Source organism: Leptopilina boulardi, unplaced genomic scaffold (genome assembly GCF_019393585.1).
Source record: "Leptopilina boulardi isolate dan_hultmark-lab unplaced genomic scaffold, ZJU_Lbou_2.1 LbouV2_249, whole genome shotgun sequence".
Taxonomy (NCBI): Eukaryota; Metazoa; Arthropoda; class Insecta; order Hymenoptera; family Figitidae; genus Leptopilina; species Leptopilina boulardi.
In genome coordinates, this window is record NW_026137806.1 from 1,408,415 (window position 1) to 1,433,902 (window position 25,488).

Here is a 25,488-nt window from a genome sequence, read left to right on the forward strand (position 1 = left end):
TTCCATTAAAAACGTGCACTATTTCATCGATTCAACTTTGACAACATTGTTACACTGATAACATCTATACATATAATCAGTAACTCTTTGTCTTTTTTTTAATTTTTTTTTTTTTTTTTTAGAGTCTTCTTTATAATTAAACCCCTTCTAATTTCTTCTATACAAAGACACAAGATTTTCGTAGATCCTCTTTACTAATTAATTCACAAAACAAAATATAATACTTTTTTTTTTTCTATTTTTGTGGCTATTAATTATTTTTCATGGTTTTTTTTTATACTCTGTTCGTTAAAATTTCATTGCAAAAGATAAATATATCACAATTTTTTATTTTCAGTTTTTTGAAAATTAATTGATTTATTAATTATTATTAATTTCATAATGTATATTATTAAATAAAATGGAAATTTTTCAAAAATTAATTATTAAGAATAATATTTAAATATTATGAATTTCTTAAACAAAAATAAATAAATTTTGCAAAAAAATACATATTTTTGATAGTTTGCTTATAAAATTATATAAAATAATTATCTAATTAAAATGATAATTTGCATTCACTTGTTGACCTGTCACAACCAGTGAGTATCTTTAATCTATCCAAATTTGTATTATGGTCAGAATTTAGTTTAGTAATTAATTGAAAATTAATTAATAATAACAACACATTATGACCCAGTTTTATCATTAGAACCGACATAGTAAGATTTATTTTGAAAATACTTTCGCTTCATTTTTATTTTCTTTTTTTTTTTTTTTTTTTCTTTATTATTTGATCATATAAAATTATGGAATCTAACAATCGGAAAAATAAATCTCTGATTTATGTAATTTTTAATATAATAAACAAATAATATAGATATACAATAGATATATTCTACACATATTTTTTTTTCATTATATATTTGAAACATTCGATTATTAAAATATTTAATGTGAAACAGTTTTTTCTTTTTAGTTTCCTTGTTATATACTTTGCATTTTTTGAAAATACTTTAAAGTATTTTTTTAAATATATATATATATATATATATATACTTTTTTTTTAAATAAATAAAGATCGTCTCTTATTGTCTATGAAATATTGACTGAAATGATAAATCGTATTTTCAGAGGATTTGCGAATCTTAAATTTTTGAAAAAAAAAGGATAGATTTTTTTTTCAATAATTTTTTTTTGTATTATAAATAGCGATTTTATAATTGTTTTATTTTATTTTTTTTTTATTTTGCAATTCGATGCGGGTCGCATTATTCTTTTCTTATAAATCAATCCTCTTTTTTTTTCTCGCTAATCCAGCAAAATCGTTTCTGCAAGTGCTCACAGATATGCATTATTATTATTATTATTTTTTGTAATTTTTATTTTTAAACAGTCAATCAAAATTTTCTTCATCGATGAAATTTGAACTTGAAAATTTGAAAGATGGACTTTCTTGAATTTAACAAGATTTTTAGAATTCAGTTTGCGGTCTTTTCGCTAACCAGGTCACGATTTCAGGTATTTCGTGAACACGTTGTTTTAATGAGCGTAGGGCCGGGTAATTTTCAAGGGCGTTACTTCCAAAAATTTGCTCGAAATTTTCCAAAGCTACTGCAAAAACAAAATCTGCCCATGTTGTCTGGAAAAAAATTTTTTCAATAATTAATATTAAAATTAAGAAAAAAAATATATTTATAAAAGCAGATTCTATTTTTTTTTTACATTTGAGCCAACAGCATAGCCATCATTATCAGCAATTGTTTGTTCGAATTTATTTAAATAAAAAGGAATTGTTTCCTTCATTAGCTTCATTTTTTTATCTTCTTTTTTAAACATGTCTTCTTCTGTCCTATATTGAAATAATTCTGAAAATAAAATTATTAGCTAATAATAATTAGGTTGTAAATAAATTTTTTTTTTTTTTAATATTTTATTTGTAAAAAAAAAAATACTTTTTGAAAAGTAATAAATAAAATTTAAAAAAAAGAGATGTTTATGGGAGAAAATATTTTTTATAAAAAAAAAAGAAAACAATGATATTTTCTCATATATACATACCATGTTTAAGATCCCCGAGGGTGTCAACAAGAACATCGCACAACATAGCTTCCCACTCGTCTTTTCCATTAAGACCATGTTTACGTGCCAAATAACGGGCAACGGCATTGCTTTGAGCTATCAATTTTCCGTCAATTTGTAATACTGGTAGCATTCCATAAGGCATTGCTAAATTAAAATAAGAAAATAATAAAAATTATTTTGCCAAATTTTTATTTAAAAAAAAAAAAAAAAAATGTTTATTTATTGAAAAATTTTTTTACATACTTCTTTTAATTTCTGTCCAACGTTCTTTTGGAATTCGTTCATCAATGTAATCGATACCAGCGTATGCAAAAATATAACGAATATGTTCTGCCCTTCCTCTTGCATTAAAATATATTAATTTGTACTGTGGTTGCTCTTCTGACATTCTATCTTTCTGAAAAAAAAAATAATAATAAATTTTAAAAAAAGGCAGAATTTTAATTTATTTAATATTTAAAAAAAATTTTTTTTTGGTATTTCTACACAGAAAATATTTCTGACGTAAAATATATATATATATATATATATATATATATATATATATATATATATATATATATATATATATATATATATATATATATATATATATCTTTAACTAGGTGTCCCACTTTTGAGTCTTAGCATTGAAGAGTAGTTGTACAAGAGAGACTTGGGGAAATTCTTTATACCCGAGTAGTTATCTTCAGCCCCTATAGCTATAAGCGAATATCAATGTCTTTTAGGACCAAAAGTGTGTTGAAGGAGCTTTTACATTAAAATATAAATTGCACTTTTAATAAAAAAAAAAAAAATAATAAAAATTTCTTTATTAATTTTTTTTTAAATTTAAATTTTAATTTAGGTGGATAAAAAGAATATTTGTTTATTATTATTAATTATTATATTATTATTTATATTATTATTATATTATTATTATATTATTATTATACGTAAACATGATCTTAATTGGAAAATATTATTATTATTGTTATTATTACAAAATAATAAAAATATAAGAATTTGAAAATTTATTAAAAACTGTTTATTTATTATTATTTGTACTGTTTATTTATGCAAAATTAACTGTTTTTAAAAAATAAATAATGTATTTTTTGTTTTAATTTTCAGACATTTAAAAAGGAATTCAAGAGAGGATATTGTATGCTGTCATTTTCCAGCGTGGGATTCGCCGATCGGTGAGTGATTTTTTTTTTTTTATTAAATCCTCCTTCTCTGTTTAAGTAGATTTATGATTATGCTTCATCTAAAATTGGAAATTAATTTTTCAGTTAATATTTAACTCTAAATAAATAAATTCACAATGTCGATCAAAAATTTGAAAAAAAAAAAAAAAAAAAACAGGGAAGGATTTTACAACATAGTGACACAATTGACAAAATATATATTATTTTCAATTACTATATACGCAAATTAATATTTTTTGTCAATTATTTGTTATTTTTTGTCATTTCTAATTTATTTTGTTCTTGTTCAACATTTATGTTTTGCCATTTTTTTTTGTGATTGAAAGTTTTTCTTTTCAAAAATAATAATATATTTAATTTAATATTTGGTTCATTTTTTAATTATCAATTTCTAATTTTTTTATATAATATATATATTTAATTTTTGAATTTAAAATACTTAATGCATGTGGAATTAAAAGTATATATTTTTTTCTAATTTTATTTAAAAGATAATAATTAGAAATTTTTCTTTCAGGTAATTTGAGTTCAGATAACGGTTAAGTCCCGGGACGTTAACCCTTGATATATAGGAAATAGTTTGTTTTTTTTTTCGTTTTAAATAAAGCTATAGGTAGGGAAATCGGAATTTTTTTTTTAGAATAGGTGTATTTTTGCGTTTTAAATATAGCGATAGGTAGGAAAATCGGTATCTCTGTGTATATAAGTGATACACATATTATATACTAGTAAAAATATTTTTTTTGTCACTATGTTGTTTATTTTATTTAATCTTTTTTTTTATAAATTTCTAAATTGTAAATATTAAGTATTATCTATTTGTTATGTTAATTAACAATTATTATTTTCAGTTGAGTCATCGTGGTGAGAAATAATTTTTTCTTTTTAATATATTAATCATTTATTTTTTTTCAGGAATCTATATAAAAATATACTCACTAAATTTGAATTAGTGAAAAGTGAGCAATAATTTACATTAGTAAAATTTTTTACTAATTTTTAGTAATTTAAAATTTGATTTAGTATAGTTTTAAATTTTTTTACTAAATTTTTAATAAAAAATGACTAAAAATTAGTAAAAATTCTTACTAATTTCACAGAATATAAAAAGGCATTAAAATAAGCTGCAACGCTTATTATTTTAATCCACTTTTGCTTATTTTAATCCATTTCGGTATTAAAATAAGCAAAATTGAATTAAAATAATAGCAGCTTATTTTAATGCCTTTTAATTTTCTGTATTAAATTAGTAGCTCAATTATTTCACTAATTCAGATTTAGTGAGTAGATTATAATCTCAAACTTGAAATTTGTTTTATTAACAAAATAAATTATTTAATAATTAAAAATAATTTTATTAAAATTTGAAATATCCAAATTGTATAATTTTCAATTGAAATCAATTTTGTTGAGCTTTTTTAAATTTTTTTTTTTTTTATCTTATTATTACTATATTTTATTTTGTAAAAGAAAAAAAATTTCCCTTTTACGCACATTTATTTAATAAATTGAAAGTTTTCACAATTAAATTGCAAATAATTTTTTTTTATTATAAACGGAAATCATCTGAAAAATTATATAAAAAAAAAAAACCTTTTTTTTGAAATAATCAAAAAATTTTTCGTGATAAAAAATAATTTATTATCTAATCATTAATTATAAACGTGTTATGTACGTGTAATTTTTTTTTTCGTGTATAGAAAAAATGTTTTATCATTTTCAATATATGCGCTGAAATTTAATAAAATTCGCTAATAATTAATTGTCTCATCAATTTAACTGGGTCAGAATTTCGAATTTCATTGCGTAACAGATTGTACATTATGGGAAGGTGATTTGAGTTTACTTATATATATATATTTCGAGGGTAATGATCAGCTTGCATGTTCTGTGGTGCGTTCATTCAGCTTATCAGAGTTTCTCAATCGAGTTCGTCCAGCTAGATAAGCTTGAACGTACCAAAAGCTGATGTTGCAATACCATTCTATAAGTCGTAATTTTGTATTCCTCTTAAATTTATAGTCTTGATAATTATTCCAAACAGAAAAAGAAAGATCCAACTACTTGGCTCTAAATAAACTACCCTCTATATATATAGTGTGATTTAATTAAGTAAAAGTGATGTCGTGATCAAATTAATTAAGAACTTCTAATCGATGTATTGCAAACGTTTTGTTTGACTTAATTATTTAACTAACGTGAAGGTGAAAATTACATCACACATTTTCAGTTAATTACTTTCGTACTGATTATTTATTTTTTTTTTTATTAGAAATTTAGTCGTATAGTTTTTTCGAGGTTCTTTTTTTTAAATTACAATTTTTTTTCTTTTTGGAAACAAATACAAAATTTATTTGTATTAATTAATTAATTAATTAATTTTTTTTTTTTGAATATTCGAAACAAAATTTGTTTTAAATAAATATTTATTTAATCTAAATAAACGTATGGTTTATTTTAATAAAATTTTCGAACGAGGACAAAATTTGATTGAACCATATTGACTTTTGATTTTATTATATTCACAGAAAAAACCTGGTCTCAAAATAAGTAACGTATGCTATTCATTTTGAAGTGGAACAAAAATGAGTCACTCTCTAAATCTGAATTAGTAAGAATGTTTACTAATTTAAATTAGTGACTCACTTTTTGCTTTAGAATTAGTAAAATTTAACTAATTATTAGTAACTTTTACTAACAATTAGTAAAATTTAACTAATTCTAAAGCAAAAAAATGAGTCACTAATTTAAATTAGTAAACATTTTTACTAATTCAGATTTAGAGAGCAGGTTGATGGCGCCACTGTCTATATCGTTTAGTATTGGCTCATTTTGAGTTGCAATAAAAATGAGACTAGGTTTTTTTCTGTGAATTGGCAATAAATTTATTATGGGTTGATTCAACTAAAATTTGGTTATTATAAATAAATTTATTAATGAGTGCAGCAATTAGTAAAAAAAAATAATAAATAACTAATTATTAATAAAAAAATAACTAATTTTCAATGGTAAAATAACTGAAAAAATATAATTAAATTTTGACTAATTAAATTTTTATTTACCAGAAATTTTAGTTATTTTAACATAATCTAAAAGTGAATTTAAGTAAAATATATTATTTTTAACTAATTATTCAAATTTGGAGACTATCAGCAGTTTATTGCGTTTTTTTTTTAATAATTGAAATATGTGCTAATATATTCGGAGGACAATAATTAAGCTATACACTTCCTTACATTGTATATATATATACAATATGTATATATGCATAAATGCAACACAATTTACATGCGATTATATATATATATATATATATACATATATATGTGTGTGTGTGTTTGCAGATGAAACGCGAACGTCCCATCATGACAAACTGAGATTAATAATGCGCCCTTGGGTTAGAACAATGTGAACAATTTGTTATGCATACAAGCTCGATATACAACATCGATTATTTATATATTACGCAAATGTAAAATTACTTAGTACAAAATTTAAAATCATAATAATAATAATAATAATAATAATAATAATAATAATAATAATAATAATAATTTAAAGGTAGTTTAAGTTATGTATATTTATTTGCGTTATTTGCCTATATCTAGATTACAAGAATTTTATACATTCTGTCTGACTGTGACTGACATTAACTACTGACATTTAATTCACATGATAATATGTGTTTATATATAAAGTCGGACTGAAACTCATTTTTACTACTAAAATATGACAAAAGTTTGGAAATTTCTGTTTGGCAGGAAATTGACTATCACCTATATATATTTACTGGCATTTAATTTCGAGAAAAAGAAAAATATTGTCAGAATTTAAATTAAATTTTTTACTAATTGAAATAAGAATTTTTTTTTGTCTGACATATACACTGATATTTATTTCATATACAAAAACAATAAATGCTGAAATATGCATAACGTTTATGATAAATGATTTTTAAACAAATAATTTTTTAGAATAAAAAATTGGAATTATTTTTTGCTGGAAAAATTATTATTCTCTTTTTTTGTAGTTTTTATTAATCAACAAATTATATAAAAAAAAATTTTTTTTTTCGCCATTGACATGAAAAAGTGTCTTTTTTGTGCTTGTTTTTGGGCAGATAAAGTAGCACTTTTTAAGGCAGTTTGGGCCAACTGCCTAAAAAAGACTTTTTTAGGCAGTTGTTAATTTTTGCATAATTTTTGTTTTGCTTTTATTTTATTTATCAATTTTTATTATTTTATTTTATATACTATTTCATATATATTATATAAATATATATATATATATATATATATATATATATATATATATTTATAATATATAATACATAATATATTATATATATATATATATATATTTCTTTAAAATTAATTTCTAATCGTTGATCATAAACGTTGTATATACTTCAGCATTGTAAAAAAAAATGATATAATTATTTTCCGATAAATATTTTTCTTTGTGTCAATTAAATATTATTTTTATCAAATTAATTATCATTTGTATCAAATTAATATATTTCTTTGTATCAAGTAAATTTTTTTAAATTGTAAATCAAATAAATATTGCTTTGTATCAAATAATTATAATATATATATATATATATATATATATGTCAATTAATTATTATTTGTGTCAATTAAATGGATAAGCATGTGAAACAAATTAATTTTTTCTCCAGTTTATTTTTATAAAAATTGATGTAAAAAAACTTAGGGGGTTTGGGGGGGGGGCAAGAATTGTAGAAAATAGAAAGTAGTGAGTCGATATTGGAAATTCAATACTTGCACGAGGTATAGAAAGTCATTTTATCGACTTTATGTCGAGATTCAGTAGCTTTGGCCCTGCTTGGTCGGTCTTTAGAGCTTACTCGCGTCATAAAACTCGACATGTGCGACCGTGTGGTGCAAGTTTCAAACATTAATCGGGACTAGAGGGTGGAATAAGTCTTGTCCCACCCAAGCATAAAGAAGATTTTTTTTTTCTTTCTTTTTTTTGCAAATAACATTATATCCATATTATATATATATATATATGTATAGAATTTGAGATTATTTTTTGTTTTGAGGAAAAAAAAAATTTAATATGTGAAAATTTAAGGCAAACGTGCATACAGCTTATATGAGAGCGGATTATGAAAAAAAAAGAAAAAAAAAAAAGATGATGCTGTGTTATGTATACGATAAGATAATTACTGAGTATGCGAAATTTCGTTGAGAACTATTATTATTATTATTTTTTTTTTAAATAAATATTTTCATATATATATATATATATATATATATATAAAGGAGAATAAAAAAAAATGCCAAAAATTTATTTGTGTAACGAAAACTTTTTAAATAAAATTTTTAGAAAAATTTTGCAAAATATAATTTGAAACTTATTTTTCAAATATTTTGTCATTGCAAAATTTTAATGTTAATTACATATATCTGAATTTTAAAGGATCTAAAAATAAAAAAATAAAACTAATCACCAAAAAAAGTAAAGTAATAAAAAAAACGAGCTTCTATACTGGAAGCAAATAAAATGGGCTAAAGTGCACATTTAACAAGAAACAAGTTTTACTGATCCTAATAAAATTTGTGACGTTCTTTTAATTTCAGTTGTTTCAAAATTTATTGTCCATTGTTTTAATAGGTTTTTTTTTTCGACGGTTTTTTCTTTTTTAAAGCTTTATTTTTCAAAACAAAATTTAGATGTTTCAATTTTTGAGTTTAGTACAAATAATATAATATATGTTTCAAATATACTAATTTCAATTTGTATATAAAAAAGAATTGTAAAAACTTTTATTATAATTAGAAGAAAATATAAAATTAATTATTTATTAATAGATATTATTGAATATGTTTTGAAAATTAAATAAATTTATATATATAATTTTAATTTTATTTATAAATTGTATAGATGAAAAAATAGTTTTTGTAATATATAATTAATTAAAAATTAACTTTTGTAAAGTGAAACGCATCAGAAAAGTTGACTGTGAAAAGTGGTTTTCATGCATTTTTTCTTTTTTTTTTCTGTTCTACTTATTTTCTTCTTGTTAAATGCGAAACAAAAAATAATTGATTCCAATTAAAACTCCGGGATTTTTAAAAGGGGAAATAAAATAAATATACATATATATATATACGTATTTCAAATTTTTTTTTTCTTTTTTCAAAACGAATTTTCAGATAAAATCATATATGAAAATATTTTTTTCACAAATGATATTACTAATAAAATATTAAATTTGATACATTTTTTTTATATAAAACAATAATAATAATAATAATAATAATAATAATAATAAAAATAATAATAGATTTTTTTTTATCTTGAAATTTTAGTACCATCGCTATATAGAAAGTTCGAATGAAGCGACGAAAGTTGCAATTGAATTACATCTTTTCTTAGTGTTGTCACTTTGATTGCAAATTTTTAATTGACCTCGATTGCCTCTTTTTATATCGTTTTGTTATTCGAAAACAAGTTCTAAAAAGTAATTTTCTTTATAGTTGTATATAGTATAGAAATCACGAAGCAAAAATAATTTGTTCTTGTCATAAAATTTTTCATTTAAAAATATTTATTTGTAAAAACCAAATTTTGATTAAATCCATATCAAATTGTTATATACAGTTAATTAAACTTTTTGTTATATATATATATATATGAACCAAAAGTTTATTTGGCTCAATCAAATTATTTCTTCATTCTCAAAATTGATATTAAATCAAATTTATTTAGATTTAAATTTACAATATCAAATAAATATTTATTTGAATTCAACAAATTTTTAGTTAAAATAATCAATAAATTGTATTAATACAAAAAAAAAATTGTATATTTGCTTCAAACAAACTTTTTCCTACCCGTGCAGAAATTGCTTTTCATTACAATTACCGATCTGGCCCCGATCCGATTTCCTGTTCTGGCCCCGGGTTAGTAAATTTCTATGGGCCCAACCAGGACCAGGCTTGGTTGCCATATTTAAAATTTTTTTAAAAACTAGTGAAAATACATTTATAGCATTTTATGACATTTTTTATTCTCTAAATCTGAATTAGTAAAAATGTTTACTAATTTAAATTAATTTTTTGCTTATGAATTAGAAAAATTTTTACTAATTATTAGTAAATTTTACTAACAATTAGTAAAATTTAACTAATTCGAAAGCAAAAAGTGAGTCTCTTAAAATTTACTAATTGTTAGTAAAAAAAAAAAAATTATTTGATTCAAATAATTGGTTGCTTGCAATTTAAATGAATATATTTACTTGAATAAAATATAATTTTTATTCAAGACAATTTAATTGTATATTTATTTCAAGTACAAAAATTATTATTGGTTCAAATAAAATTTATTTAATGCAAATAAAAATTATTTTTAGTGCGCAAGTAAATATTTATTTGATAAATAATCAAATAAACAATTATTTGAATGAAATTTTTTTTTCATTGTAAAAGGAAAATCAATATTAATATTTTGTGTTCTGGGCAAATTATTATTATAATTTTTTTTTTTTTTTAATTTTTCTTTACAACTAAGTCGCGAAACATTTCAGTAAATATAAATTAGCTCTGCGTTCAAAAGTTGTCGAGTTCCTGATCAAATCAGGTAGAACTAAACCTATTTTCTCGATTAGGATTTGTGAATACATCAGTTAAAAGGAACTCTTTTGTTACGAATAGAATTCTGTACAATTCAATTGTAATCAACAAATGCAAACGGAATAGAAGATTGAGTTTGTATACATTGTGTCTTTCTCTCCAAACAATATATATATATATATATCCATTTCATCCATTGTGTATTTTAAATTTCCATATCTTCTTTTGCAACCTTTTTATATAATGTTTTCTACTTCTATCTTTATTTATCGTTTTTTTGTAAATATTCCTTATCTTTCTTATTCTTGCATTTAAAGCTTATTTTATTTTCAAAAAAAAAATAATTATTTAATATCCGTATTATTGTTGAAAGTTTATTTAGAACAATAATATTTTAAGTGTTTCTTTGTTTTATAAAAAGTGTGAAATTTTTTATTACAAAAAACTATTAAAATTTGAAGAGGCAATAAAAATAGTTTTTTTTTTCTTTCTTTCTTTCTTTTCGACGCAGTTTTCTTTTGCCCTCTATTTAAAAAAAAAGAAAGAAAGAAAGAAAGGAGAGCGTTTGAGGTGGAAAATTTATGAAGGTTCTTTTATCTTGCATTTAATATATTTTTCTTTTTTTATACTCTCTTTTTTTGTTAGATAAGTGTATTATACTTTTTGGTATATATAAGAATGACAATTTGTAATTGACAATTTTTTTTTTTTTCAACATTTTATTTTACTTAATTTTTTAAACCAGTGAAAAATGTTGATTTTGAAAAATAACATTCTTTAAATATTTTAAAATCAATTTGTTTTAGATTAAGAAAAATTTTTTTAAAAATAAATAAATAAAATTATTAGATTCGTTATAAAAAATTGCGATTAATAATTAAAAGCTTGCATAATAAATGTAAATTTATTGCATCATTAGTCGTTTAACTAATTCTATGATTTAATTTTCTATATTCAATAAAATTATTTCTACTTGATTACGTTCAATATCGTTAAATGTGTATTTTACGTTTGTAATTGAAATAAGTCTATATATATATATATATATATATATATATATATATATATTAAATAATGAAAATAATTTTAAAAATAAATATAAAACTTTAAAGTGGTTGTTAATTAGTTTAAAAATCAATATATTTGTTATTAATTACTTGCTTTTGAAGAAAAGTTTTTTCTTTGAAAAATTCTCTAGAATTGACATTTTAATTATAAAACTTAATAAAAATTATAATTTGAATTCTTTTCTTTTTTGCGCTATTTTATATATTTTTTTATTGGATGAGCATAAAAATGTAGGAAAAAATGCAAAAAATTCGAGGCACCTTGTTTTTTGTTTTTCTTTTCTTTTTTTTTGTGTAAAAGCGAGTAAAATGATATAGACGATGAGCTTTTCTTTCTTTTTTTTTATGAATAAAAAAAGTGAAGCAATAAAGCAAGGAAATACAAGATTCTGAGAGAGTAGTGGTGGATCATAATTCGCAATTTTCAAGCTATTCTTTTGGGTCTTACCGTGTTGGCTTTCTATATTCATTTTTCTTGTCTCTTTGATAACTTTTTTAACGCGTCACATTTTCTCTGCATTTTTAATGTTCTTGCGTCAACTCCATTTTTCTCTGCTTAATATATATCGCAAGCATTTTTTTTTAAATCAATATTTTTTCGTACATTTTTTTATATTTCACAAATTTTTCAAGTATTATTATATTAATCATTTAGATGTGTAGATAAAAAATTAATTTAATAAATGTAAAATAAATTAATAAAATTATTAATCTCTGTTTAAAATGCATACAAGTTAAGCGCGACTATATATCTTATTAAAATGCTCGTTAATTGTATAGACGCGCAAATTTATAATAAAGCACGTGCTACATTCTTTCAGGATAAAGTAATATTGTTTTATAATTATTATACAAGATTTTTGTAGAAAAATTTTTTTTCTAAAAGTGAAATTTTTTTTCATAAATAATATTATAAAAGAATAATAAGTTTTTAAAAATAATGTTCAAATATAATAATTAACAACATTAGTAGAAGCATTAATTGTCATTACGTATATATATATATATATATATATATATGTTTTAATAATACTTACTTCCTATATATTACGGATATTAAATGCAAGAGAGAACCTGTTATTATTGATAGTTGCATTACCCACTATATGAGCAAAACCTGTCGATTGATTATTGTGTAAATAATTTAATTTCACGATAAATCAAAGATGAGTTGATTTTTTTTTTTTTTTTGAAATAAATTTTACTAATTATCTTTTAACTATTTAATTTTTTTGTTGTATCAAAATTTTCGTTAAAAATTTAAATTTTTTTTAAATAAAAATTCTGCGCTAAATAAAAATTTGTTCATTGTCATTTTTTTTTACTTTTCGCAAAGTTAATAAAAAAAAAAAAAAAGGTGAATAAATATTTATTTAATGCAAAATTTTTAATTGAACATTTTTTTTTTATTGTCGGCTAAAATAAAATTCTAAATTATATGAACGGGATTTTAATAGGGAAACAAGAGTTGCGTGCTCTCGAATGAAAACTCCGCTTTAGATTAATTTTCACTAAGGGTAAATGATATATATATATATATACGAGATGAAAGATAACATCAATGTTAATTAAAGGATTAAAATTAATGCAATTAGTTAATAAGATAATTGTTCAAATATTTGTCAAGTATTAATTCTATTTTTCACATACATATATAACTTATTTTTCCCTGTTTTTCATATAACACACATATATAAGAAAATATCCAAGGCTAATAGAGTTATTTTTAAGAATACAAATGGATGTTATACGGGAAGTAATTGTGTCAATACGTATATATTTTTTATGATCGGCCATAGGTACCAATATATATATATATATATATATATATATATATATATATATATAACCAACAGACTATGCCTATTAAATTATTTAACATTAGTTGTCTTCATGTCAAAAAAGGGCGAAACAATTTGTCTCTTCTTATGAAAGAAAAAAAATTTTTTTTTTTTAATTCATATAAATATATTTATATTATTTTTGTTAATATTTTTTTTTACTAGAACTTTAGTATAATAAATGATTAAAAATAAATAGAAATTGAATAATTTTTAGTCAAATATTACAATTTGATTTATAAATTTTATTTTTAAATTAAAAAATTTTTTTTTTTGTTTTTAATTTAGAGTACAGTAAAAAAAAAAATTTACTAATTTAAATTAATGAATTCTCACTAATTCAAAGTGTAGAGAGTATAGGTATTTGAAATTGAATTAAAATTAATTTTCTGTTATAAAATAATTATGAGAAATATCAATTGTTACTTATAAGAGATGTCATATGAAACATTACGTGTGAATCTTTAATGGTATGTTTGACACATGTTCGGATAATAAACGATCTATTTTAGTACTATATATAGATTAGAGACACACACGAATGTCGTAAATGTATAAATATGTAAATATCCATAAAATAATAAATTCAAAGATAAAAAGTCCCCCTTATTACTTTTGACTTTACTATATACATATATATATATATTTTTATCCTAATATTCTAGGGAATTATTTTAATTCCATATTGTCTCATACTTTAAATTACATTGAAATAATAATCGATAATAATAATAATATTAGTTTAATTGTATGCATCAAATTCCGATTTTTCACACTAAAAAAAAGAACGATAATTAAAATAATAAAATTAGGAAATTATTTCAAAAAACATAATTTTATTGATTCGGGTTAATTTATATAAAAAAAACAAATGGTTTAGTTAATAGAAATTTAAAGGTACATGTTGTATATTGACGTGAACAATCATTGATTTGTATGCCCTTGTTCTAGAATTGGAAAAAAAATTTTTTTTTGTTCAAATAAACAAGCAGGAGAATGAATTTTAAAAAAATTTTCATCAATCAAGCATTTTATATATATATATATATATAAATTATGTAAATGAAAAGAAAATAATATATTTGTTCAATTTTCGTACAAGTACTTTAACTCCGGAAGCTTAAGTACAAAGTCGTTATGTAACACTTGATATAGATTATATATGTGAATGAAAGGTAAACAACGGACTGTTCGATATTTACATATATATATATATATATATATATATATATATATATATATATATATATATATATATATATATATCAATTGTGTTTCATTACTTTGTTGAAATTGAACACAGCACCTTTAAGCATTAATATAATAGTTTTTTTTAATTTTAATATTTCCTTCTTTTATATTTGGATTTATTTTCTTATTCTTATATTTGAAAAAAAATTATAACAAAATAAATTTTTTTATTAGTAAAAATTTGAAATAATCTATCAGATAATAAAAATTTTTGTTAATATATTTTCATATTTTTAGATTATTTTAATATTATAAGAAATAATTTATATTTTTAATAAATAAAGTTTTTAAATTTTCGCTCTAATCCGTTTAAATATTTGATTTAAACAATTTCTAGTGACAAATATTTATATTTTTTAATTTTTTTAAAAAAAGAAATCCAAATATATTTATTAATTAATAATTATTTAATTCCAAAAATTATTAATAATTTAATTTTTTATACAATTATACAAATTTTGTAATAATATAAAATGTAGAGAATTTCATTTTTATATATGAAAATAAAAACCAAAAATCCTTTTTGTGCCATGAAATTTGTTGCATAAAATTAACCTCGACAATGAATTATTTGATAAAAGATAAGTGACACATTATATATGGATAAGCGAACACATAATGTCGTGACATTGACAAGTAGTATATATAGAGACAGTGAACTATTAACACACTAGAGAGAATAAGAGAGAGAGAGAGAGAGAGAGAGAGAGAGAGAGACTCACTCGAAGAGAGAAAGTTGATATATAGAAATTAATAATCTCCTTTTTAGGTTTATTGTGATGATAAAATTAATATCCAGTCGATAAATAATCTTGTTCAACAATATAATTTCTCTATAAATTAGTAAAATGAAAAAATTTTGCGATTTTTGACAACCAAAAAAAAGAATAAATTTTTTTTTTTACTTTTTTTTAAAAAAACACCTTTTGTGAAAATATATAGATATTTAATGAAAACCCGAGCGACCGACGCTCGCGCGGGACGAACTGAACTCGAACGAACTGATCTGCCGGGTATATTCCTTCCCGGCTCCGTTTTCCGACCCGAACACATCGTCGCGCAACCTCGGAAAATTTATGCCGCCCTGGATCCCTTCGAATCTTCATCCCCCATGCCCCTCTCCTCCTTCTTCATCCACCCACTCAACCCACCTACCTACCAACCAACCCCCCTTAAACTCTGTCCATGAACAGCTCGATTCGCACCCTCTGGCAAAGAAGAAGAGGAGTCGGATCGAATTTCGTGGCTCGTTTTCGAGATGTTAGAAGGTGAACCATCTTTACCCCTTTCATCACTTTTTTTTACACTTCTGATTTAGTGAAGTAAATATCGAGAGAGAGAGAGGGAGGGATGTGACGATATTTGTGTATAGATATGTGTGAAAATTTTTGAAATTGTATTTTTTAACACATGGAAAATGTGTGAAATTGTAAATTTCTTTTTTTTCGAATCATTATTTTAATTTTATATAAAATAATTATTGTATATTTTATACTATATTTATTTATTGAATTAATTTTCATTAAAACAAATTTTCATTTCACAAAATTTCCGAGTCGAAATTTAGACTCTCTATAAGTTCTCTAAAAACCTCCTTTTATCCTCGTTTTATACTCTCCAACACTTTCATACCCTCTTTTCGACGTCGAATTTGCAAATATCTGCTATATTGGAGGCTGAAAGGAGGAGGGTTTAAAGATTACTAGAGAGGCGTAAAAGAGGTTAAAACAAACGAAAAAATAAAATTAAAGAAATGTAAAAATTGGATTTTTTTTATGGACATTATTTATTGACCCTATTGAAGATATATTTATTCACCGAAAAAAAATTCTAGTTAGAATAACCAGAATTCTAGTTAGAATAACCAGAATTCTAGTCAAAATAACCAGAATTCTAGTTAGAATAACCAGAATTCTAGTTAGAATAACCAGAATTCTAGTCAGAATAACCAGAATTCTAGTTAGAATAACCAGAATTCTAGTTAGAATAACCAGAATTCTGGTTAGGGTATATTTAACATTTTGATTCTGGTTAGGTTAACCAGAATTCTGGTTATTTTAACGATAATTTTAGGTAATTCTGGTTAACATAACTAGAAAGTAATGTTAAATATAGCCTAACCAGAATTTTTTTTTCAGTGTTGGTCTTTGTCGTAATACTATAGAACTTTTAGGAGGAATAAAACTTGGAAAAATTCAAATTAAGAAAAAATTCCAAGACCTCTTTTCAACCTCTAAACATGCAGATTTGGAAGTAAGCGCATGATTTCAGGCTAAAAAATAGGCTGAGAAAATCGAGGATGAAAAGAGGGAAAAATTTCGGCTCGGATTTTCTACAGGGTGTTCCAAAAGTATGGAAACTTGCAAATATCTTGAAAAGTAGGCATTTTCGTGATACTTCTTTTTTCACTGTTGGGTCCCGAGACCAATGTTTTGGCTTCAAATAATATGTAAATTTTTTTTTTTTTGGAACAATTTTTGTTTTTAATATTTTTCACGAAAATGCGTAATTCTCGAGATATTTGCAAGTTTCCATACTTTTGGAACACCCTGTATATACTGTAAATAAATTTGCATTTGACTAAATTTTAATTTAACAATAATAGCGGTTGCCATAGAAACCGTTTCTATGTTATCGGTTACCATGGCAATCGTTACTATTTAGCGATGGTTACCATAGCAACCGCTATTATGCGGAAAAAAGATTTCTTTGACAAATTTTTCTTTGATTCAAAGAAAATTTATTTGTTTCAAACAAATTATCTTTGATTCAAAAAAGAAATTATCTTACACGGAGAAAAATTGGATTGTTGTGCAAACAATTTTTAAATTATTGTCAGTAGCTTTTGTTTTGATATTACAATTCGAATTGTTAATATTACAATTCGGATTGTTGTCAATATAAATGTATGTTGTTTTAACAACAATACGAATTTTTTGTTGTCAATTTTGTTCAGTTTGCAATTCCGTACAGTTGCAGAAGCAAACTCTGTGTCGATTGCCGATGGAACAATCCGGATTTGTTCAGCTAGCAGGTTTATTGTTCCATGTCACGTGGTCATCTTGAATTCTCTCAAACTGGCGTGCAGATCATCGCGTTGTTTGCTTCTGGTATATGTGCCACTTTTGCTTTTATTATTAGTTTTTTTTTAAATGACAAAGTGCTGTTAAATAATGAATCCGGTTAAAGTGAGAAATCTATTGCAAAGTGTAGTGAATGGATGAAGAGACAATTTCATCGTTTATCGATAAATTATACTCGGTTACTATTGAACATAACCTCACCTTGAAAAATACAAAATATATATTAAATATTATTTAAGAAATTTCAACTCAAAATAATTTGTTGGATTCAGATCAAAGAATTTGATTCAGAAGCTGAATGTTCCACAGATTTTAATGCAAATGAAATTGGTGATATGACTTACGGAAATCTGTTATCGTTTATTTTAGAAGGCGAAGAAACTTAACAAATTGTATTAAACTGATCAAAGCTTTGTTAATACAACAAATTGTATTGCCGATTTAGCAATTTAGTTTTGTTATTTCAACTGTTCCATAACAATTTTCTTTGTTCTTCAAACAATTCTGTTTGTTTACCGAACAATCTGAATAGTAACAATCCCATTTGAACAATTTTTTTTTTGTTCCAAAAACAAATAGAACTGTTATGGTTCTATATTGACAATCCGGAATTGTTGTGTAGACTTAATTTTTAATAACCACAACAATTCTTTTTTCTCCGTGTTTGTTTCAAAGAAATTTTTTTTATTTTATTCAAATAAATGTTTCTTAGACCCTAATATATCAATCTTAGAATTTCTTTGATTTAATGGACAAATTTCTTTCATTCAAAGAAAATTTTTTTGAGTCAAAGAAATTTTCTTTAAAACACTAAGAAGCTTTTTTTGTTTCAAAGAAAATTTTATTTTGATTTGAAAGAAAACAAGTCAAAGAAACTGGTTTCTTTAAAACAAAGAAATCTTTTCTCTGGGTATGGCAACAGTTTCGGTGAAATTATAAATTAAAATTTTTTTTAAATATTCAACTAAGTAGAAATTCTGTTAAATAAAAATTCTTTTTGTTGTAAATTTTGAATTTATATTGAGTTAAATAACAATTTTTATTTTATATAAGAATCATGAGTAATAGTAAAATTTAAGAACCAAAGAAAATACACTTGAACGTTTGAGAATTTAATAACCTTTTTATTATTATTATTTTTTTTTAAATTAATATCACATTCTAAAAAGCTATTTTTTTGGAGATTTATATATATTTTTGAATAAAAACCAAAAAAGTAAAGATTTAACTTTTAAGGATTATGGATATAGTTTTTAATTTGTTTCATGACTTTTATTTACTTTAAAAAAAAAAATATATATATATATATATATATAATGTCTTTGACATTATATAGTTTTAATAACAGTCGAGAAACTTATGTACTCATAAAGGAGTAAAACAAATATAACTTACTGCATATATAATATTTATATGCGTATATTTCAAAATTACAAAAATGGAACATTTCGTTTTATTATAGCAAAAGACTAGATTTACTTTTTATTACTAGATTTTTTTTCCAAAAAAAAAGTTGCATCCAGTATAGGAAAATTGTCGTTTTTTTTCATTTAGGTCAGATTTTTTTTTAAAGAAAAACTTTTTTTTTTACAATTTCATATAGATATATTGCTGGCAAGAAAAATTTGAAAAAGTTTACAAGTTTAAGAATTTTTTTAGAATTTTTTTTTTTTTTAGTTATAGAACTCAAAAGTGTGAAATTATTTTATAGTATAAAATTTATTAAATTCTATTTGAGTATAAGACATAAATTTATATACTTTTAGGTAAATTGATATTTGTTTAAAAATATAAATTCAAAAATTTGAACTGTTATATTTCCTTTAAAAAAAAAAAAATGAAAAAAAACAATATTGTAGGAATAAAGGCATATATACAAGTTTTTAAATTTGTTGAATAGAAATTTAACAAGAAAAGTTTCATTTTAAAAAAAGTAAAAAGTTAATTTTCCATTGAATTTTTGTGGAAAATTTTCTGAATACATTTTTAGGTATTGAATTTCTGATGTACAATTTCTTTTTTAGTTTTTACGTATTTATTTATTATGTAGAAAAAATGTTTATTATTATGATTATATTTATTATTATTATTATTATTATTATTATTATTATTATTTGTTGGAATATTTCGAACAATTTTTTTTTATTTTTATGAAATGAAGTTTTTTTTTTTTATTTATTCTCTCATTAAACCTAATTTATTATTTCGAATAATTTTGATTTCTCAAATAAATTGATGTGATTTCCTCGACCCCTCATTTCTTAATACATATAAATAATAAGCGTATATATTTCATCTCTTATATTTTATATATCTTATTTAATAACAATTTGTCAAAATTAAAATTCATTCTCCGTATATTTACTTTATAAATTTGAATAATATAGTGAGAATTTATTCACTAATTTAAATAAATGAAAATTTTTACTAATTTGAATTAGTAAACAAATTCCTCACTATACATCAAATTTAGAGAAGAAAAAAAATTTTATTTTTAAATTATTTGTTTAAAAATAAAATGAATTTAAGAAAAAAAAGAAATACTCCGAACAAATCCAATATATGGGTGCACAAAGTGTGTCTGATTTATCTGGAGTTTTACCACTAGATAGGTTTGCAAGTAGTATAGGTTGCACTTGAGTGAGACAATCACGTGTGTGTATTATTCTTTTAAGTAGAAAAAAAAAAATTATAAGTTCCGACATTTTCAGTTAATATTTATATAAACGAATTTTTTTTTTCTTTTTTTAAATTTTTTGCACTTTATATTCTTATAATAGAGAAAAAAAATATTTAAAAAAAAGAAAGAAAATAAAATGACAATATTAATTTTATTTATTTAAATGATGAATAAATATAAACAGCCCTGATTGTTGAACTAACCTCAGGATTTCCGTGTAATACTATCGAATGTGACGTGTCCCCGCGACTACGCATTAAATATTATGGGTCGGTTAATTGATCAGACCAAGCCAGTTAGTTTCATTATGTTGCCTCCATCTTCGTGGGTTTCGCACAATGGATATCTCTCTCTCTCTTTCTCTCTCTTCCATATATATAATCGGGGCCACTAGGCCTGATGTCTCTTATTCATTAAAGAGTAGCCAATTTTTTTTTTCTTCTCTACAATTTCTACGATTCAAAAAATGAACCGATTTTTTTTCAAATTAAATTTTTCATAATTTTTGTTTTAGTAAAACAAAAAAAAATTATTTTTTGAATTATAATTGTTTTTGTATTTTCATTTCTCCGAATATATCTAAAAAAAAATTGGGCGCAAATTTTAAATTTAATATAGAAGCATTTTTTTCGGTGTATGATTATCCCATTAAAATCATTAGATAGAATTTTGATTTGAAAGAATTTTATATTAGATATAATTTTTTTTTTAGACGAATTTTCCTTTTTTTCGAATTAGAATTTGCCATAATTTTTCTCTTTAAATGAATAATTATTGTACAGAGTTTTTAAAACGCCGAATTTTTATTTGTCCGAAATTGCAAATAACCGAAGAAACAATCAACAGAAAGATTTCGGCGTGTTTTTTTTTTAAATTGACCAATCACGATTTTCTTGACAATTTTTGATTGGTCAATTTAAAAAAAACGCGCCGAAATCTTTCTGTTGATTGTTTCTTCGGCCAATTAGCAATTTCGGACAAATAAAAATTCGGCGTTTTAAAAATTCTGTACAATAAAAATTTGTTTAAAAAAAAATTGTGTCAAATTTTAATTCAAAAAATGAAAATTCGTTTAAAAAATAATTATACATATCTAATAAAATTCTTTCGGGACGCATGATTATGTTCTTAAAATCATTAGTCATAATTTACATTTTATCGAATTTTATTTGTCCTAATTAATATTGAGCCGAATTTTAATTTGTTCGAAATAGCATTTGGCATAATTTTCATCAATCCGATTTTCTATATTGGAGAATTTTTATATAACCGAAAATTCACTCCACAGAATTTTTATTTCTTCGAATTTTTATTTGTCAGAATTTTTATTTGCTCGAATTTTTTATTTAACATAATAGGCATTTTAAAGAATTTTTATTGGGTAGAATTTCATTGAATAGAATTTTCATTCAGATGAATTTTCATTTGTTCGAATTATTATTTGATATAATTTCCATATAATCGATTTTTCATACTGCAGAATTTTTACTTAACCGACAAATCATTTAATAGAATTTCTAATTGATAGAATTTTCATATGTCCGAATTTTCAAATGGCCGAACAAACAATCGACAGAAAGATTTCAGAGCGATTTTTAAAATCAACTAATCAAAAATTATTCATAAAATTGTGATTGGTTGATTTTAAAAATCGCGCCGAAATCTTTCTGTCGATTGTTTGTTCGGCCATTTGAAAATTCTATCAATTAGAAATTCTATTAAATGATTTGTCGGTTAAGTAAAAATTCTGTAGTATGAAAAATCGATTATATGGAAATTATATCAAATAATAATTCGAACAAATGAAAATTCATCTGAATGAAAATTCTACTCAATAAAAATTCTTTAAAATGCCTATTATGTTAAATGAAAATTCGAGCAAATAAAAATTCGAAGAAATAAAAATTCTGTGGAGTGAATTTTCGGTTATATAAAAATTCTGCAATATAGAAAATCGGATTGATGAAAATTATGCCAAATGCTATTTCGAACAAATTAAAATTCGACTCAAAAATTAATTAGAACAAATAAAATTCGATAAAATGTAAATTATGACTAATGATTTTTAGAACATAATCATGCGTCCTAATTCTTTCAAATGAAAATTCTAACTAATGATTTTTATGGGTGATGCACCCCCTTTTTTTCTTAATAATAAATCAAAATTTTTGAAGCTTAGAGTTTATTTTTAGAGGTAGAAATAATAAAAAAATGAAGGATTTATAAAAAAATAAATAGTATTCCCACTTATTGTGAGCGTAATACAATTTTAATGATCAATTTAGAGCCTTGGAAATTTATGATTTTTATTTTTTGAAAAGAATTTATTTTATTATCTGTAAAAAGTTTATTCAAAAATTTTTTCGATAAAATTATAAATTTTCCAAATGTTTGCGGATTTTGATATTTTCTTTGTGTTTTTTTTTTAGCGAAATAAAAAATGTTATTCATTTTGCTAATAGTTTGCAAACAATAGGGTCGAGATTTCTGTCTATATATGTATATGAAAAACGATGAACGGGGCCTCTAAAAAGTATTCTATATAGAGTGATGTTTTGTTATCGTTCAAGTATAACGAGATAGTGGAGTTTAGTGCAAGGTTAGTCTGCGATGAGTGAAGTGGTGATCAGTTCGCCTGTCCGTTTCCCTCGGTAGTACGGAAACCGCAAACTATATAGAAGAGGTGAGTTTGCATTGTGAGTAAACTCGAAATCTTGTTACGATGTAGCTATTCCAACCCTCTTCAATATATATATATATATATATATATATATACATATACAATATATATATATATATATATATATATATAATACTTTGAGAAATACGTTTTTCGCCACAACATAAAGCAACATTGCTGATTTAAAAAAAAAAATTACAAATTTCATGATGCAATTTACATTTCTGAAAAAAAAAAATTTTTTTTCCAAATAACCGGTTACTTGACTGTTATCAAATAAATATTTTCTTCAAACAAGTAATTTTTATTTAAGTCAATTAAATTTTATTTTTTACAAATAAAAAAATTATATTTGTTTTAAATACAGAAATTGTTTGAAATACAAAAATTATTTGTTTAAATAAAGAAATTATATTTGTTTTAAATACAGAAATTGTTTGAAATACAAAAATTATTTGTTTAAATAAAGAAATTATTTGTTTAAATACAGCTTTTATATATCAAAATAAAAATTATTTTATTCAAGGAAATATTTATTTGATAATGGTAACCGAATTATATTTGAATTAAATAAATTATTATATATCAATGCTAATAAAATAAATATACCTTAGGGATTATATTTTTGATGAAGTTTTGATTTTTTTTCACAATAAAAGAAATTGATTTTTATAATTGTTTTTTTTTCGATATTTTTTGAAGTTTAATTATAAAAATTGATTTGATCGAATAAGCGGTGGACGCATTTATATATATATATATATATATATATATATATATATATATATATATATATATATATATATACAATTGGAAAGTGATATTAATTGAAAGACTACTAACAGAATAAATGGTTTTTTAATTTTTTATTATTGATTATAACATTGGAAAAATTTTTGCATGACGTACAAAGATTAATTATATATACGTATTTTTCTTTTTTTTTTTTCTTTTTTGGATCTGCTTTATGATAATATTTCACATGAGAGTTATTTTAGTTTCTAGATGAATGATCGCAGTTTTGTCAATGATTAATTGTATTTTCAATTATATCTGGATAATAATAAAATATATTTTTTTTTTTGATTTTTTTTATTCTACACTATATAATATATATAATAATAATAATAATTATTATTATAATTATATATATATATATATATATATATATATATATAAATCAATAAATAATTTAATATATTTTTTTAATCATCATATTTTTATATAGATAATAATTATTTATGAAACAATGTATATACTGTAAACAAAAGACAAGAAACATCTTTTAAGTTATCAGAAACTGAAGACTTCTATATTGAATTCTCATTTACTAATGTTATCTGACTTATATTTGTACAATTTGTTAAATGAAAACTTTGATCGATTGATAGGAAACTTTTTCATCCAATTTTCATCATTTTGTATTGCAATTTATCAATCAAAAATAAATAACATTCGCAATACTTGATTATCCAGTTTATTTATATATTGGAAAAAGAAATTTTCTATTAAATTGAACATTTATTTGTAAAATTAGAGATATTTATTATTTATTTTTCACGCATCAGAAAAAAATTTATTATTATATAAAAGTAATATTATTTTCAATGGAAATTAGAAAGAAACATGATGGAACTTTTGAATGATTAAAAAAAAAATAAAAAGAGAATTATCTCACTTAAACGCATCTTAATTGATATTAATAACACTAATTTGAATGCAGTGAGAATTATTATTTGACCATGATTTAAGAGGTTAGAATTAATTTCTAGTATAAATTATTCTGTGATTAATTTTTATCATCTTCTTTATTATTTATATCAATAATTATTATATAAATAAAATAAAATTATTATATTTTTATTGTAATATAATAAATAATTTAAAAATTTTTTAATTTCATTTATATATCTATCTGAATACATATTTATGTTTTATTCTAATTTCTATGAAAAATTTAAACAATTAATTGAATTTCATTAAAATGAAATTAAAAGCGTAAAACTTGAATGATTAGTTTATAAATAA

At 22.1% G+C, this 25,488-nt stretch overlaps 2 protein-coding genes across 6 annotated transcripts in view; one reads left to right on the top strand and one right to left on the bottom strand.

Annotated features, from left to right (window-relative positions):
* Nucleotides 1–733: 733 nt before the first annotated feature.
* On the bottom strand, nt 734–21,060 carry LOC127280718 (glutathione S-transferase-like). Of its 5 annotated transcripts, none has more exons than XM_051303933.1 (5): nt 20,984–21,060; nt 2,308–2,461; nt 2,041–2,208; nt 1,705–1,847; nt 734–1,621 (listed from the first exon to the last, which is right to left on the bottom strand). In XM_051303933.1, exons 1-5 carry the CDS (start codon nt 21,035–21,037, stop codon nt 1,454–1,456), a joined length of 687 nt encoding a protein of 228 aa, XP_051159890.1. In that variant the 5' UTR covers nt 21,038–21,060; the 3' UTR covers nt 734–1,453. The 5 variants fall into 5 exon arrangements, with proteins under 5 accessions (XP_051159890.1, XP_051159893.1, XP_051159892.1 ...); XM_051303936.1 differs by lacking the exon at nt 20,984–21,060 and adding an exon at nt 15,941–16,083; XM_051303935.1 differs by lacking the exon at nt 20,984–21,060 and adding an exon at nt 15,923–16,081.
* A 2,285-nt stretch (nt 21,061–23,345) lies between these two features.
* Nucleotides 23,346–25,488, top strand: part of LOC127280720 (carcinine transporter-like) — a 34,533-nt gene continuing 32,390 nt past the window's right edge. The window contains exon 1 of the mRNA XM_051303939.1: nt 23,346–23,463. The gene's annotated coding sequence lies outside the window, so the exon portion shown is untranslated. The remainder of the gene's footprint in view (nt 23,464–25,488) is intronic.

Coding starts and splice junctions, on each gene's coding strand:
- LOC127280718 (XM_051303933.1), bottom strand. CDS start 21,037: ATGCGTAGTCGCGGGGACACGTCACATTCGATAGTATTACACGGAAAT. Junction 2,462..20,983: donor TATTACACGGAAATCCTGAG/GTTAGTTCAACA, acceptor TTTTTTTTTCAG/AAAGATAGAATGTCAGAAGA. Junction 1,848..2,040: donor CCTCGGGGATCTTAAACATG/GTATGTATATAT, acceptor TTTTATTTTCAG/AATTATTTCAATATAGGACA.